General features: G+C 48.9%; 1 protein-coding gene across 1 annotated transcript; it reads left to right on the top strand.

Annotated features, from left to right (window-relative positions):
- The first annotated feature begins 11,272 nt into the window (after positions 1–11,272).
- On the top strand, positions 11,273–13,410 carry LOC123440999. Its single transcript, XM_045117533.1, has 2 exons — positions 11,273–11,376; positions 11,473–13,410. The coding sequence occupies exon 2, from the start codon at positions 11,487–11,489 to the stop codon at positions 13,215–13,217; it is 1,731 nt and encodes a 576-aa protein (XP_044973468.1). The 5' UTR covers positions 11,273–11,376; positions 11,473–11,486; the 3' UTR covers positions 13,218–13,410.
- The last annotated feature ends 902 nt before the right edge of the window (positions 13,411–14,312 follow it).

Below are 14,312 nucleotides of genomic sequence, written 5' to 3'. Positions count from 1 at the left end.
GTGGTTCATCCGATGAGATCATCGTAGAGCAAGTGGGAGCCACCATGGGTATCCAGACCCCGCTGATGGTTATTGGCCGGAGAGGCGTCTCGGTCATGTCTGCCTGTCTCCCGAACCCGTAGGGTCTACACACTTAAGGTTCGATGACGCTAGGGTTATAGGGAATTGTTATACGAGGTTACCGAAAGTTGTTCAGAGTCCCGGATGAGATCCCGGACGTCACGAGGAGCTCCGAAATGGTCCGGAGGTAAAGATTGATATATAGGACGGATGGTTTCGGATACCGGAAGTGTTTCGGGCATCACCGGTGACGTACCGGGACCACCGGGACCACCGGAGGTGGCCCTAGGGGTCCACCGAAGGAGGGCAACGACCCCGGGAGGTAAATTGGGCCATGTGGGGAAGGGAACCAGCCCCTCGGTGGGCTGGTGCGCCTCCCCACTCAGCCCAATGCGTGGGGGAGAGAAAAAGGGGGGCAAACCCTAAGCCAGGTGGGCCTAAGGCCCACCAGGGGTGCGCCACACCCCTCCTCCCCCCTTGGCCGCCGCACCAGCCCCCATCGAGGGCTGCCGCCCCCCAGGAGAGGGAAACCCTCAAGGGCGCGCAGCCCCTCCCTCCCCTATATATAGTCGGCACTTTTGGCCATTGGAGATCAGACTTTTGCCTCTCTCTCGGCGCAGCCCTGCCCTTCTTCCTCCTCCTCTCTGCCGGTGCTTGGCGAAGCCCTGCCGGGAGACCTCGTCTCTCCATCGACACCACGACGTCGTGCTGCTCGAGTTCTTCCCCAACCTCTTCCTCCTCCTTGCTGGATCAAGGTGCGGGAGACGTCACCGGGCTGCACGTGTGTTGAACGCGGAGGTGCCGTAGTTCGGCACTAGATCGGAATCGCTGCGAGTACGACTCCATCAACCGCGTTCTAGCAATGCTTCCTCTTAGCGATCTTCAAAGGTATGAAGATGCTCTTACCCCTCTCTCGTTGCTGGTCTCTCCATAGGAAGATCTGAATATGCGTAGAAAAAAATTGAATTTATGCTACGTTTACCAACAGTGGCATCCGAGCCAGGTTTTCTATGCGTAGATTCTATGCATGAGTAGAACACAAAAGTTGTGGGCGATGATTTGTCAATTTGCTTGCCTCTACTAGTCTTATTCTTTTCCGGCGGTATTGTGGGATGAAGCGGCCCGGACCGACTTTACACGTACACTTTCGTGAGACTGGTTCCACCAACAGACATGCACACCGTGCATAAAGGTGGCTAGCGGGTGTCTGTCTCTCCTACTCTAGTCGGATTGGATTTGATGAAAAGGGTCCTTATGAAGGGTAAATAGTTTTGGCATATCATCATTGTGACTGTCACGTAGGTAAGAAGGCGTTCTTGCTAGAAACCCAAATCAGCCACGTAAAACTTGCAACAACAATTAGAGGACGTCTAACTTGTTTTTGCAGGGTTTGACATGTGATGTGATATGGCCAAAGTTGTGATGTTCCATGTATGATTTATGAGATGATCATGTTATTGTAATAGGTTTCACGACTTGCATGTCGATGAGTATGACAACCGGCAGGAGCCATAGGAGTTGTCTTAATTTATTGTATGAGATGCAACGCCATGTGCTTACTACTTTTACTTCATTTCTAACTGTTAGCTATAGTAGTAGTGATAGTAGTAGTTGGCGTGACGACTTCACGGAGACACGATGATGGAGATCATGGTGTCACGCCGGTGACGATGATGATCATGCGATGCCTGGGAGATGGAGATCGAAAGGGCGAAGAAGATAATGGCCATATCATGTCACTATATGATTGCATTGTGATGTTTATCATGTTTTACATCTTATTGCTTAGAACGACGGTAGCATAATAAGATGATCCCTCTTAAAATTTAGAGAACGTATTCCCCTAAGTGTGCATCGTTGCGAAGGTTCGTTGTCTCGAAGCACCACGTGATGTTCGGGTGTGATAGATTCTAACGTTCGCATACAACGGGTGTAAGCCAGATTTACACACGCGAAACACCTAGGTTGACTCGACGAGCTTAGCATGTACAGACATGACCTCGAATACAAGAGACCGAAAGGTCGAACATGAGTCGTATGGTTGAATACGATCAACATGAAGTTGCTCACCATGGTGACTAGTCTGTCTCACGTGATGATCGGACACGGGTTAGTCAACATGGATCATGTATCACTTAGTTGACTAGAGGGATGTCGATTTAAGTGGGAGTTCATACTTATTTGATTAAATGAACTTAATTGTCATGAACTTAGTCTAAAAGTTGTCTTTATCAATGTTTAAGAAATCGGTAACCAGTAACTACTCGGTCGGCTTGGGAGTAGCGATTAATAGGTGCATCGGCCTATTAACTGGATTAATCGGTCGACCATTAATTGGTAGATTAAATAAAAACTTGCCAATTTATATCTTGAATATTAATGTATTATACCATAATTCCACGCACCTAGCTATGTAATATACCAAAATATTCTATTGTAGGCATATAAAAAATAGACAAGAGGTAAAATTAATAATCGTTATACATCCAAATATAGAAAATCTCAAAATTCAAAGTTTTAAATTAAACATTTAAACTTATTCATATCTTGCTAACATACATCACACGATATACTCGAGATAACAATTTCCATCCACCCATGTAGAAAATTGTAATTAATAATTTACTAATATATGAATGTGGATTCTCCACTAAGATAGGGGGAAAGATGGTAGTGCCTTGCCTACTGGTGACGCCATTAAGGAAGATATTGGGGAGCATCCCATGGGAGGGGATGGGGAGTTGCCAAATGGGGTGGGGTCCAGGCAGGCGACCAGAATGGCAGGGCAATTAGATCTTGCGGGTGTAGTGTGGTGAGTTGAACTGGTGAGGACACGACTAGCTACTAGCGAGGTAGGAGGGGATGAAATGAGAATGAGGAAGAGGGAGGAGGGCCAAACCCTAGGTATTTAGTAGCAAATGGGGTGGCAGGGGTTACGAAGTTTGGGATTCATTTGCCTACCAGTAAATGGGCCAGTAGTGATTAATCGGTCTAGCAACTTATTAATCGGTATGACAACTCATTAATCGGTCTAAATGGCCAATTAATCGGCATGGCAAGTTAACACGATGAATAGGTGTTATTCGATTCGGTCACCCTAAGAGTAGCGATTAACTGGCAAGTTAACTGGTTAATCGGACGAATTCTTGAACAATGGTCTTTATAAATATTGTAGATGGCCAACGTCAACCTCAATTTCAACGCATTCCTAGAGAAAAACAAGCTGAAAGATGATGCTAGCAACTATGCGGACTGGGTTCGCAACTTGAAGCTCATCCTTGTAGCAGCTAAAAAGGCTTATGTCCTTGATGCGCCGCTAGGTGACCCTCCCGCTCCCGCAGCAGCCCAGGACATTCTGAATGTCTGGCAAACGCGGAGTGATGACTACTCTCTGGTTAGGTGTGGCATGTTATACAGTTTAGAAACGGGGCTCCAAAGGCGTTTTGAGCAACACGGGGCATATGAGATGTTCTAGGAGCTGAAGCTAGTTTTTCAAGCTCATGCCCGTGTCGAGAGATATGAAGTCTCCGACAAGTTCTTTAGCTGTAAGATGGAGGAGAACAGTTCTGTCAGTGAACACATACTCAAAATGTGTGGGTTACACGGTCTTCTGACTTCACTTGGAGTCGAACTTCCGGATGATGCTATAATTGACAGAATCCTCCAGTCTCTCCCACCAAGCTACAAAGGCTTTGTGCTTAACTACAACATGCAAGGGATGGAGAAGACCATTCCCGAGTTGTACTCGATGCTCAAGTCTGCAGAAGTAGAAATCAAGAAAGAGCATCAAGTGTTGATGGTCAACAAGACCACTAGTTTCAAGAAAGGCAAGGGTAAGAAGAACTTCAAGAAAGACGGCAAAGTTGTTGCCGCGCCCGGTAAGCCAGATGCCGGGAAGAAGAAAAAGAATGGACCCAAACCTGAGACTGAGTGCTTCTATTGCAAAGGAAAAGGTCACTGGAAGCGGAACTGCCCCAAATACTTAGCGGACAAGAAGGCCGGCAACGTTAAAGGTATATGTGATATAGGTGTTATTGATGTGTACCTTACCAGCGCTCGTAGTAGCTCCTGGGTATTTGATACCGGTGTTGTTGCTCACATTTGCAACTCAAAGCAGGAGCTGCGGAATAAGCGGAGACTGGCCAAGGACGCGGTGACGACGCGCGTCGGGAATGGTTCAAAGGTCGATGTGATCACCGTCGGCACGCTACCTCTACATCTACCGTCGGGATTAGTTTTAAACCTTAATAATTGTTATTTAGTACCAGCTTTAAGCATGAACATTGTATCAGGGTCTTGCTTAATGCGAGACGGCTACTCATTTAAGTCAGAGAATAATGGTTGTTCTATTTATATGAGTGATATGTTTATGGTCATGCTCCGTTGGTGAATGGTTTATTCTTGATGAATCTCGATCGTGATGTTACACATATTCATAGTGTGAGTACCAAAAGCTGTAAAGTTGATAATGATAGTCCCACATACTTGTGGCACTGCCGCCTTGGTCATATCGGCGTTAAGCGCATGAAGAAGCTCCATACTGATGGACTATTAGAGTCTCTTGACTTTGAATCATTTGACACATGCGAACCGTGCCTCATGGGCAAGATGACTAAGACTCCATTCTCAGGAATAATGGAGAGAGCAACCGACTTATTGGAAATAATACATACTGATGTGTGTGGTCCAATGAACGTTGAAGCTCGCGGTGGCTATCGTTATGTTCTCACTCTCACCGATGATTTGAGTAGGTATGGGTATATCTACTTAATGAAGCACAAATCTGAGACGTTTGAAAAGTTCAAGGAATTTCAGAGTGAGGTCGAGAATCAACGTGACAGAAAAATTATGTGTCTACGATCTGATCGTGGAGGAGAATATTTGAGTCACGAGTTTGGCACACACCTAAGGAAGTGTGGAATCGTTTCACAAATGACGCCACCTGGCACACCGCAACGCAACAGAGTGTCTGAATGTCGTAATCGCACTTTATTAGATATGGTACGATCTATGATGTCTCTTACCGACTAACCGCTATCATTTTGGGATACGCATTAGAAACTGCAGCATTCACTTTAAATAGGGCACCGTCTAAATCCGTTGAGACGACACCCTATGAACTATGGTTTGGCAAGAAACCTAAGTTGTCGTTTCTTAAAGTTTGGGGCTGCGATGCTTATGTGAAGAAACTTCAACCAGAAAAGCTCGAAGCCAAAGCAGAGAAATGCGTACTCATAGGATACCCTTAGGAAACTATTGGGTATACCTTCTATCTTAGATCCGAAGGTAAAACCTTTGTTGCCAAGAACGGATCCTTTCTAGAGAAAGAGTTTCTCTCGAAAGAAGTAAGTGGGAGGAAGGTAGAACTTGATGAGGTAATTACACCCCCTCTCGAACAGGATAGTAGCGCAGCGCGGGAAGTTGTTCCTATGGCGCCTACACCAACTGAAGAGGAAGTTAATGATGATGATCATGAAGCTTCGAATCAAGTTACTACTGAACCGCGAAGGTCCACAAGGGCATGCTCCGCACCAGAGTGGTACGGCAACCCTGTGATGGAAATCATGTTGTTAGACAACGGTGAACCTTCGAACTATGAAGAAGCGATCGCGGGCCCGGGTTCCAACAAATGGCTTGAGGCTATGAAATCCGAGATAGGATCCATGTATGAGAACAAAGTATGGACTTTGGTGGACTTGCCCGATGACCGACGAGCCATAGAAAATAAATGGATCTTCAAGAAGAAGACTGATGCAAACGGTAATGTAACCTTTTACAAAGCTCGACTTGTCGCAAAGGGTTTTCGAAAAATTCAAGGAGTTGACTACGAAGAGACTTTCTCTCCCGTAGCGAAGCTGAAATCAGTCCGAATCATGTTAGCAATTGCCGCCTTTTATGATTATGGAATTTGGCAAATGGACGTCAAAACAACGTTCCTTAACGGGAACCTTAAGGAAGAGTTGTATATGATGCAACCAGAAGGTTTTGTCGACCCTAAGGGTGCTAACAAAGTGTGCAAGCTCCAGCGCTCCATCTATGGGCTGGTGCAAGCATGTCGGAGTTGGAACATTCGCTTTAATGAGGTGATTAAAGCGTTTGGGTTCATACAGGTTTACGGAGAAGCCTGTCTGTACAAGAAAGTGAGTGGGAGCTCTGTAGCTTTCCTCATACTGTATGTGGATGACATATTATTGATGGGGAATAATATAGAGATGTTGGAGAGCATAAAGGCCTATTTGAACAAGAGTTTTTCAATGAAGGACCTTGGAGAAGCTGCATACATATTAGGCATCAAGATCTATAGAGATAGATCAAGATGCCTGATAGGTCTTTCGCAAAGCACATACCTTGACAAGATATTGAAGAAGTTCAATATGGAAAACTCAAAGAAAGGGTTATTGCCAGTTTTGCAAGGTATGAGATTGAGTAAGACTCAATCGCCGACCACGGCAGCAGATAGAGAGAAGATGAGTTATGTCCCCTACGCTTCAGCCGTGGGCTCTCTAATGTATGCCATGCTGTGTACCAGACCTGATATAAACCTTGCCATAAGTTTGGTAGGGAGGTACCAAAGTGATCCAGGTATGGAACACTGCACTGCGGTCAAGAATATCCTTAAGTACCTGAAAAGGACTAAGGAAATGTTTCTCGTTTATGGAGGTGACGAAGAGCTCGTCGTAAAGGGTTACGTCGACGGTAGCTTCGACACAGATCCGGATGACTCTAAGTCACAGACCGGATACGTATATGTGTTGAATTGTGGGGTAGTGAGCTGGTGCAGCAGCAAGCAAGAAGTCGTGGCAGCATCTACATGTGAAGCGGAGTACATAGCTGCTTCAGAAGCAGCTCATGAAGGAATTTGGATGAAGGAGCTCATCACCGACCTTGGAGTGGTTCCAAGCGCGTCGGGTCCAATGACACTCTTCTGTGATAACACTTGGGCCATTGCCATAGCCAAGGAGCCCAGGTTTCACCGGAAGACGAAGCACATCAAACGCCGCTACAACTCCATCCAGGTCCATGTCGAGAGTGGAGTGATAGATATTTGTAAAGTACACAAGGATCTGAATATTGCAGACCCGTTGACTAAACCTCTTCCACAAGCAAAACATGATCAACACCATAATGCTATGGGTGTTCGATACATCACAATGTAACTAGATTATTGACTCTAGTGCAAGTGGGAGACTGTTGGAAATATGCCCTAGAGGCAATAATAAAATAGTTATTATCATATTTCCTTGTTCATGATAATCGTCTATTGTTCATGCTATAATTGTATTAACAGGAAACAGTAATACAAGTGTGAATAAATAGATCACAAAGAGTCCCTAGCAAGCCTCTAGTTGGCTAGATCGTTGGTCAATAGATGATCATGGTTTCCTGATCATGGGCATTATATGTCATTGATAACGGGATCACATCATTAGGAGAATGATGTGATGGACAAGACGCAATCCTAAGCATAGCACTAGATCGTATTGTTCGTATGTTAAAGCTTTTCTAATGTCAAGTATCTTTTCCTTCGACCGTGAGATTGTGCAACTCCCGGATACCGTAGGAGTGCTTTGGGTGTATCAAACGTCACAACGTAACTAGGTGACTATAAAGGTGCACTACGGGTACCTCCAAAAGTGTTTGTTGGGTTGGTACGAAACGAGATCGGGATTTGTCACTCCGTGTGACGGAGAGGTATCTCTGGGCCCACTCGGTAGAACATCATCATGAGCGCAATGTGACTGAGGAGTTAGTCACACGATGACGTGCTACGGAACGAGTAAAGAGACTTACCGGTAACGAGATTGAACAAGGTATAGGTATACCGACGATCGAATCTCGGGCAAGTTCTATACCGACAGACAAAGGGAATCGTGTACGGGATTGATTGAATCCTTGACATCATGGTTCATCCGATGAGATCATCGTGGAGCAAGTGGGAGCCACTATGGGTATCCAGACCCCGCTGATGGTTATTGGCCGGAGAGGCGTCTCGGTCATGTCTGCGTGTCTCCCGAACCCGTAGGGTCTACACACTTAAGGTTCGATGACGCTAGGGTTATAGGGAATTGTTATACGAGGTTACCGAAAGTTGTTCGGAGTCCCGGATGAGATATCGGACGTCATGAGGAGCTCCGGAATGGTCCGGAGGTAAAGATTGATATATAGGACGGATGGTTTCGGATACCGGAAGTGTTTCGGGCATCACCGGTAACATACCGGGACCACCGGGACCACCGGAGGTGGCCCCGGGGGTCCACCGAAGGGGGCAACGACCCCGGGAGGTAAATTGGGCCAAGTGCGGAAGGGAACCAGCCCCTAGGTGGGCTGGTGCGCCTCCCCACTCAGCCCAGTGCGTGGGGGAGAGAAAAAGGGGGGCAAACCCTAAGCCAGGTGGGCCAAAGGCCCACCAGGGGTGCGCCACACCCCTCCTCCCCCCTTGGCCGCCGAAGCAGCCCTAATCTAGGGCTGCCCCCCCCCCCAGGAGAGGGAAACCCTCAAGGGGGCACAGCCCCTCCCTCCCCCTATATATAGTGGGCACTTTTGGCCATTGGAGATCAGACTTTTGCCTCTCTCTCGGCGCAGCCCTGCCCTTCTTCCTCCTCCGCTCTGCCGCTGCTTGGCGAAGCCCTGCCGGGAGACCTCGTCTCTCCATCGACACCACGCCGTCGTGCTGGTGGAGTTCTTACGCAACCTCTCCCTCCTCCTTGCTGGATCAAGGTGCGGGAGACGTCACCGGGATGCACGTGTGTTGAACGCGGAGGTGTCGTAGTTCGGCACTAGATCGGAATCATTGCGAGTACGACTCCATCAACCGCGTTCTAGCAACGCTTCCTCTTAGCGATCTTCAAAGGTATGAAGATGCTCTTACCCCTCTCTCGTTGTTGGTCTCTCCATAGGAAGATCTGAATATGCGTAGGAAAATTTTGAATTTATGCTACGTTTACCAACATATTTGGGCCTAGAGGAAGGGATTGGGAAGTAGTAAGTAGATGATGGGTTGCTAGAGTGACACGAGCTTAAACCCTAGTTTATGCGTTGCTTCGTAAGGGGCTGATTTGGATCCACTAGTTTAATGCTATGTTTAGACTTTGTCTTAATTCTTCTTTCGTAGTTGCGGATTCTTGCGAGAGGGGTTAATCATAAGTGGGATGCTTGTCCAAGTAAGGGCAGTACCCAAGCGCCTGTCCACCCACATATTAAACTATCAAAGTAACAAACGCGAATCATATGAACATGATGAAAACTAGCATGACAGAAATTCCCGTGTGTCCTCGGGAGCGTTTTTCCACCTATAAGACTTTGTCCAGGCTTGTCCCTTGCTACAAAAGGGATTGGGCCACTTTGCTGCACCGTTGCTACTTTTGTTACTTGCTACTTGCTACGAATCATCTCACCACACAACCACTTGTTACCGATAATTTCAGTGCTTGCAGATATTACCTTGCTGAAAACTACTTGTCAGATCCTTCTGCTCCTCGTTGGGTTCGACACTCTTACTTATCGAAAGGACTACGATAGATCCCCTATACTTGTTGGTCATCACGGGGCAATGGGTGCAATGGGGGCCGGGGCCGGCAGGGGTCGTGGCTAGGTGGTATGGCAGAGCGCGGTGGGGCGCCGACGATGTGGTTTTGGCGGGGCAGAGCGTGGGGGTGGTGGGGCACTGGGGTGCCGGGCACCGACGATGGCGCACAGGGGCACGGGGGCGGTTGGGCACAGAGGCGTCGGGTGCCGGCGATGTGGTGGTAGCGTGGCGGCGCACGGGGGCGGTGTGGAGAGAACGAACATAGAGAGAGAGAGGGAGAGAGAGAGTGGTGTGTGGCCGGGGGACAACGACCGTTAGTGTAGGAGCTTCTTTGCCTTCTGTGACTGACGACAAAGAGGGGGGGGGGGGTGGGGGCAGGGGTGGCGTTGGCCGTTAGGACAGGGCGTTTGCCGTCTGCCTGCCCACTCTTTGCCGCCAGCTGGCAGACGGCAAAGTGTTAGGGTGGCGTCGGCCGTTAGGGAAGGTCCTTTGCCGTCTGCCTGCCCCTTCTTTGTCGTCTGTTGCCTGACGGCAAAGGCTTGGCCGATGGCAAAAATGGCCCTTTGCCATGAGCCAGACATGTGTCGTCCATTTTTCTACACCTGACGGCAAATAGGCTCTTTGCCATCAGCCAGCAGATGGCAAAGTACAGGTTGATGGCAAATTCTCTGTTTCCAGTACTTTATATATAATTGAGAGGGTGACCCCCACTAACTTATGTATATCAACATGCAAGCATGCACATTACTCTACAATTATGGATGGCATAAGATCCACCTCAACATACAATCAAGCACGGGAGAAGATTCACCACCACATGCAATGATGCATAGAAACATATTTCTCATTCTATTATTCTATTACCTCCGTCACGGTTTAGAAGACGTGCATGGAAATTCTCTAGAACCTAGGTGGTTATTGATTGACGGTGAAGTTAGTTAAAAAATAGCATTCACACTACGCATGCATATAAAATAGTACAACAGAGTACTAATTAGAAGCTAGGAGTGAATGCAATGCGCCTTCAACCTTGTCTATTATGGAAATGCACGTAAATTTAACTGTGTCTTTTAAATCATGACGGAGGTAGTACTTATATTCTATAAATATTATCTTTAAATTTTGGTTCACACGTAATTAATCCAAATATTTATATTCCGCACAATCATATCATCGAAATAGATTGCAATTAATTTTCATAGTAACATGTGGGGTATCATCTAGTTAATTGAAAGGGGTGTGCTTCGTGCATCTCCTTAATTAAATATCCATTTAGGTAAAAAAGAGTATGGTAATCAGTACACGAGGATGATTGCTGAGGCACGGACCCCAAAGCTCAGTGTCACGCCAAACCATTCTATCTTTATTGTAGTCACTCAACCTTGCGTGCTATCAAGCGGGAATCCTACTGGCGTTCCCTTTTCAGAATGATGCATGATAGGAGGAAAACTACACATCTTCACCTCAGTGCTTGATTTGACTCGAGCTGATAGATATGTCGATTCCTTTTCGCAAAGTGTGTCAATTATATATCACATCTTTTGAATACCTTCCCTGGTAATCTTACCGGTCGTGCATGCGCATGAATCTTTCTATTCTTATCCTCAACGGGGTGTAAAGTTGGAGACGAAGGGTTACATATACAGATGACGGGTTACCAGCTCTGAAACAAGGCGTGAACTGGGCGGCCGTTGAGAGGGCAACAGAACTCCAGGAGCGCAAGGCGGCAGAGTAAGGCAGCCAATTGGCTTTGCTACTCGTGGTCGTTGGCAAGCAAATAGATCAGCAAGGTGCCAAGAGAAATTATCGTCTCTTCTATTTTGTCATGTGCTAATCAATTACATTCAAAATATAGTTGACTAATCATGCATGCTCTGCTGCTGCAGGCCAGGTTGTAGAGATGGTTGACCTGGCCAGTGAGCTGACAGGTAAATTAGAAGCCCTGCACTCACCCCAGGCGCAGGTCGGCGACAGGCTCCGTCCTCCTTGTTCCGTCATCGTCGGCAAGGTCCGCGACCAAACGCGTAACGTCGACAAGGACGAGTACGACCCTGACCACGTTGCCATCGGCCCGTACAACTACCCGCACCGGAACCTCACCATGGAGCACGACAAGCTGGTGAGCCTGGAGATGGTGCTCAAGGCTGCCAAGGCTCGGAGACCCGGGATGCCGGTGGAGGTGAACGACTACGTCCACGAGCTCAAATGCCTCGAGGAATCTGTAAGGAAATGCTACGGCAACCCGTTTCCTGGCATTTCGAGCGAGCAATTCGTGTGCATGCTTCTCCTGGACGGCTGCTACATACTCTCCTGCCTGGTCGACGGCCAACTCCGAGCACAACCCATGGACGATGCTGCGGCGGGGACTGTAAATGCAGGCGTCCTGCCAGCGAACGGGGCCGTGGCGCCGGCGACTGCAGATGCAGGCGTCCTGGCAGCGAACGGGGCCCAGGCGCCGGCGACAGCAGATGCAGGCGTCCTGGCAGCGAACGGGGCCGAGGCGCCGGCGACAGCAGATGCAGGCGTCCTGGCAGCGAACGGGGCCGAGGCGCCGGCGACAGCAGATGCAGGCGTCCTGGCAGCGAACGGGGCGGAGGCGCCGGCGATTGCAAATGCAGGCGTCCTGGCAGCGAACGGGGCCGAGGCGCCGGCGACAGCAGATGGAGGCGTCCTGGCAGCGAACGGGGCCGAGGAAGTAGGGACTACAAATGCAGATGCAGGCGTCGTGTCAGCGCAGAGGGCCGACGCGCTGACCGTGCTCCGCGATGTGTTCTACCTTGCAGAGAACCAGATACCTTTTTTTGTCCTTGAGAAGATTGGGGAGCTGACGGGTTTGGAGGGTAACGATAGCGTATTTAGAGAGGCTCAAAAGTATAGTCTCAAGCTCATGAGGGCACAGAAGTACGCAATGGCCGCGCCGGCATCAGAGCCGGCAGTGCCAGGTAATCTTCTCCATCTTCTTCACATGTACTTGAAGCCTGCACGGTCCATCTCTCCTGCTGCACCAGTCAGCGGGACCGTGCGCCGGTGGCGCTCAGCGACGGATTACTACTTCGCCGGGGTGGTTTTCAAGCGTCGAGAGATGAGCGAGACATGGTGTTCAAGAACCGGGGTGATGCTCGCACCACGTTGCATCCTCGACGTGAAGCTGAGCAGCGGCGGTGGCACGCTGGAGGTCCCCGTCCTCGACATCGACGCCGAGACATGGCGGCTGCTGCGCAACCTGATGGAGCTGGAACAGCGGAACCGGGAGACGGTCGGGAGCGACGTCACGGCGTACTGCGTGTTCATATCCCAGGTGGCCTGCACCTCAAAGGACGTGGAGCTGTTGACGAAGAGAGGGGTCATCGTGCATGGCCAGGGCAACAACGACGAGGTGGCCAAATGCTTCGCCGACCTCTGCAAGGGGATCATATTTGACCCTGATGACCCCGACTGCAACTACCTACGGGAGACATGCAAGAAGCTGGAGAAGCGTTTCCATAGCCACCCGCAGAGGTGGATGGCGTGGCTGAGGCGGAACTACTTCAGCAACCCTTGGCTCGCCGCCGGGCTCCTGGCTGCTGTCATTGGACTAGTTTGCGCTATTGTCCAGGCAGTGTACTCTGTTTTGAGCTACAAGCATGGATGAAATTAGCAATCTGATCGAACATCATGTGCGATATTGCATGTAGACTTGGATAAAACTAGTATGCTGTGTAGCGAATTGTGGCAGGTTCGCTAGCTAGATGACCGTTTCAAGGACGTGGTATTTCTATTGTTGTTTCTAGTTTTACATATTTGCTAGCAAAATTCTGGAAATAAAAATATGCTATATTAAGGCCTGTTATATGTGTTTTAGAGATTACATGCCATATTAAGGCCTGATATATGGCAACAACGTTAATAAGAATGCACACACGTCGTCGAGGAGAGAACACCGTTGACACTACAACCCGGTGTCATCGCCATCACACCTACACAAGGGCGGCTCCAACTTCACGGTCGACGACCATCAATATGGCCCTTACCGCAAGCAAACGTCGAGGCCCACGTTAGCCACTGCCAAACAGTCAACCGCACGCGTCAACTATCAGACAGCTCCGACTCCAGGAAGACAAAGTGAGGCGCGACAACCCCTCGGACACGTCGGATGAGACCGACTATCGAAACTCAACATCAAACCAACTCCGCCCGGAGCCGCCATCGTAACCACACGAGAAGTCATGCCAACCTCATCTCCAGTCGAGCACCTAGCGACCCCGATGTCGTGTGTGTCCAGCTCTGGGAAGCACGAAAGAGGCCAGTGACCCTCAAGGCAACGCTCCCAAGGGGGTAGAGTGGGATGGAAGAACGACGTCGTCATCCGACTCGCTTAAGAGTCCCTGATCCGAAGGTGCTGGGCAAGGATGGGCTCCAAAACGATCCGCAGGGAGGAAAAATGACATCCGCAGACGCCGTGCCGTCTTGGCTTTCGCATGGAGCCTCCTCGCCGAGCACCCCCACGCAACCGGCGGCGCAGCAATGATGACCCACAAGTATAGGGAATCAATTATAGTCCTTTCGATAAGTAAGAGTGTCAAACCCAACGAGGAGCAGAAGGCTCTGATAAACGGTTTTCAGCAAGTTAATAACTGCAAGCACTAAAAGTAGCGGTAACAAGTGATGGTGTAGTGAGGTGAAACGCAGCAAGTGAAAAGTAACAAGTAACAAGTAGTAGCAACGGTGCAGCAAAGTGGCCCAATCC

This window comes from Hordeum vulgare, chromosome 3H, assembly GCF_904849725.1.
Source record: "Hordeum vulgare subsp. vulgare chromosome 3H, MorexV3_pseudomolecules_assembly, whole genome shotgun sequence".
Classification (NCBI taxonomy): Eukaryota; Viridiplantae; Streptophyta; class Magnoliopsida; order Poales; family Poaceae; genus Hordeum; species Hordeum vulgare.
This window is presented reverse-complemented; position numbering and strand designations above follow the sequence as displayed.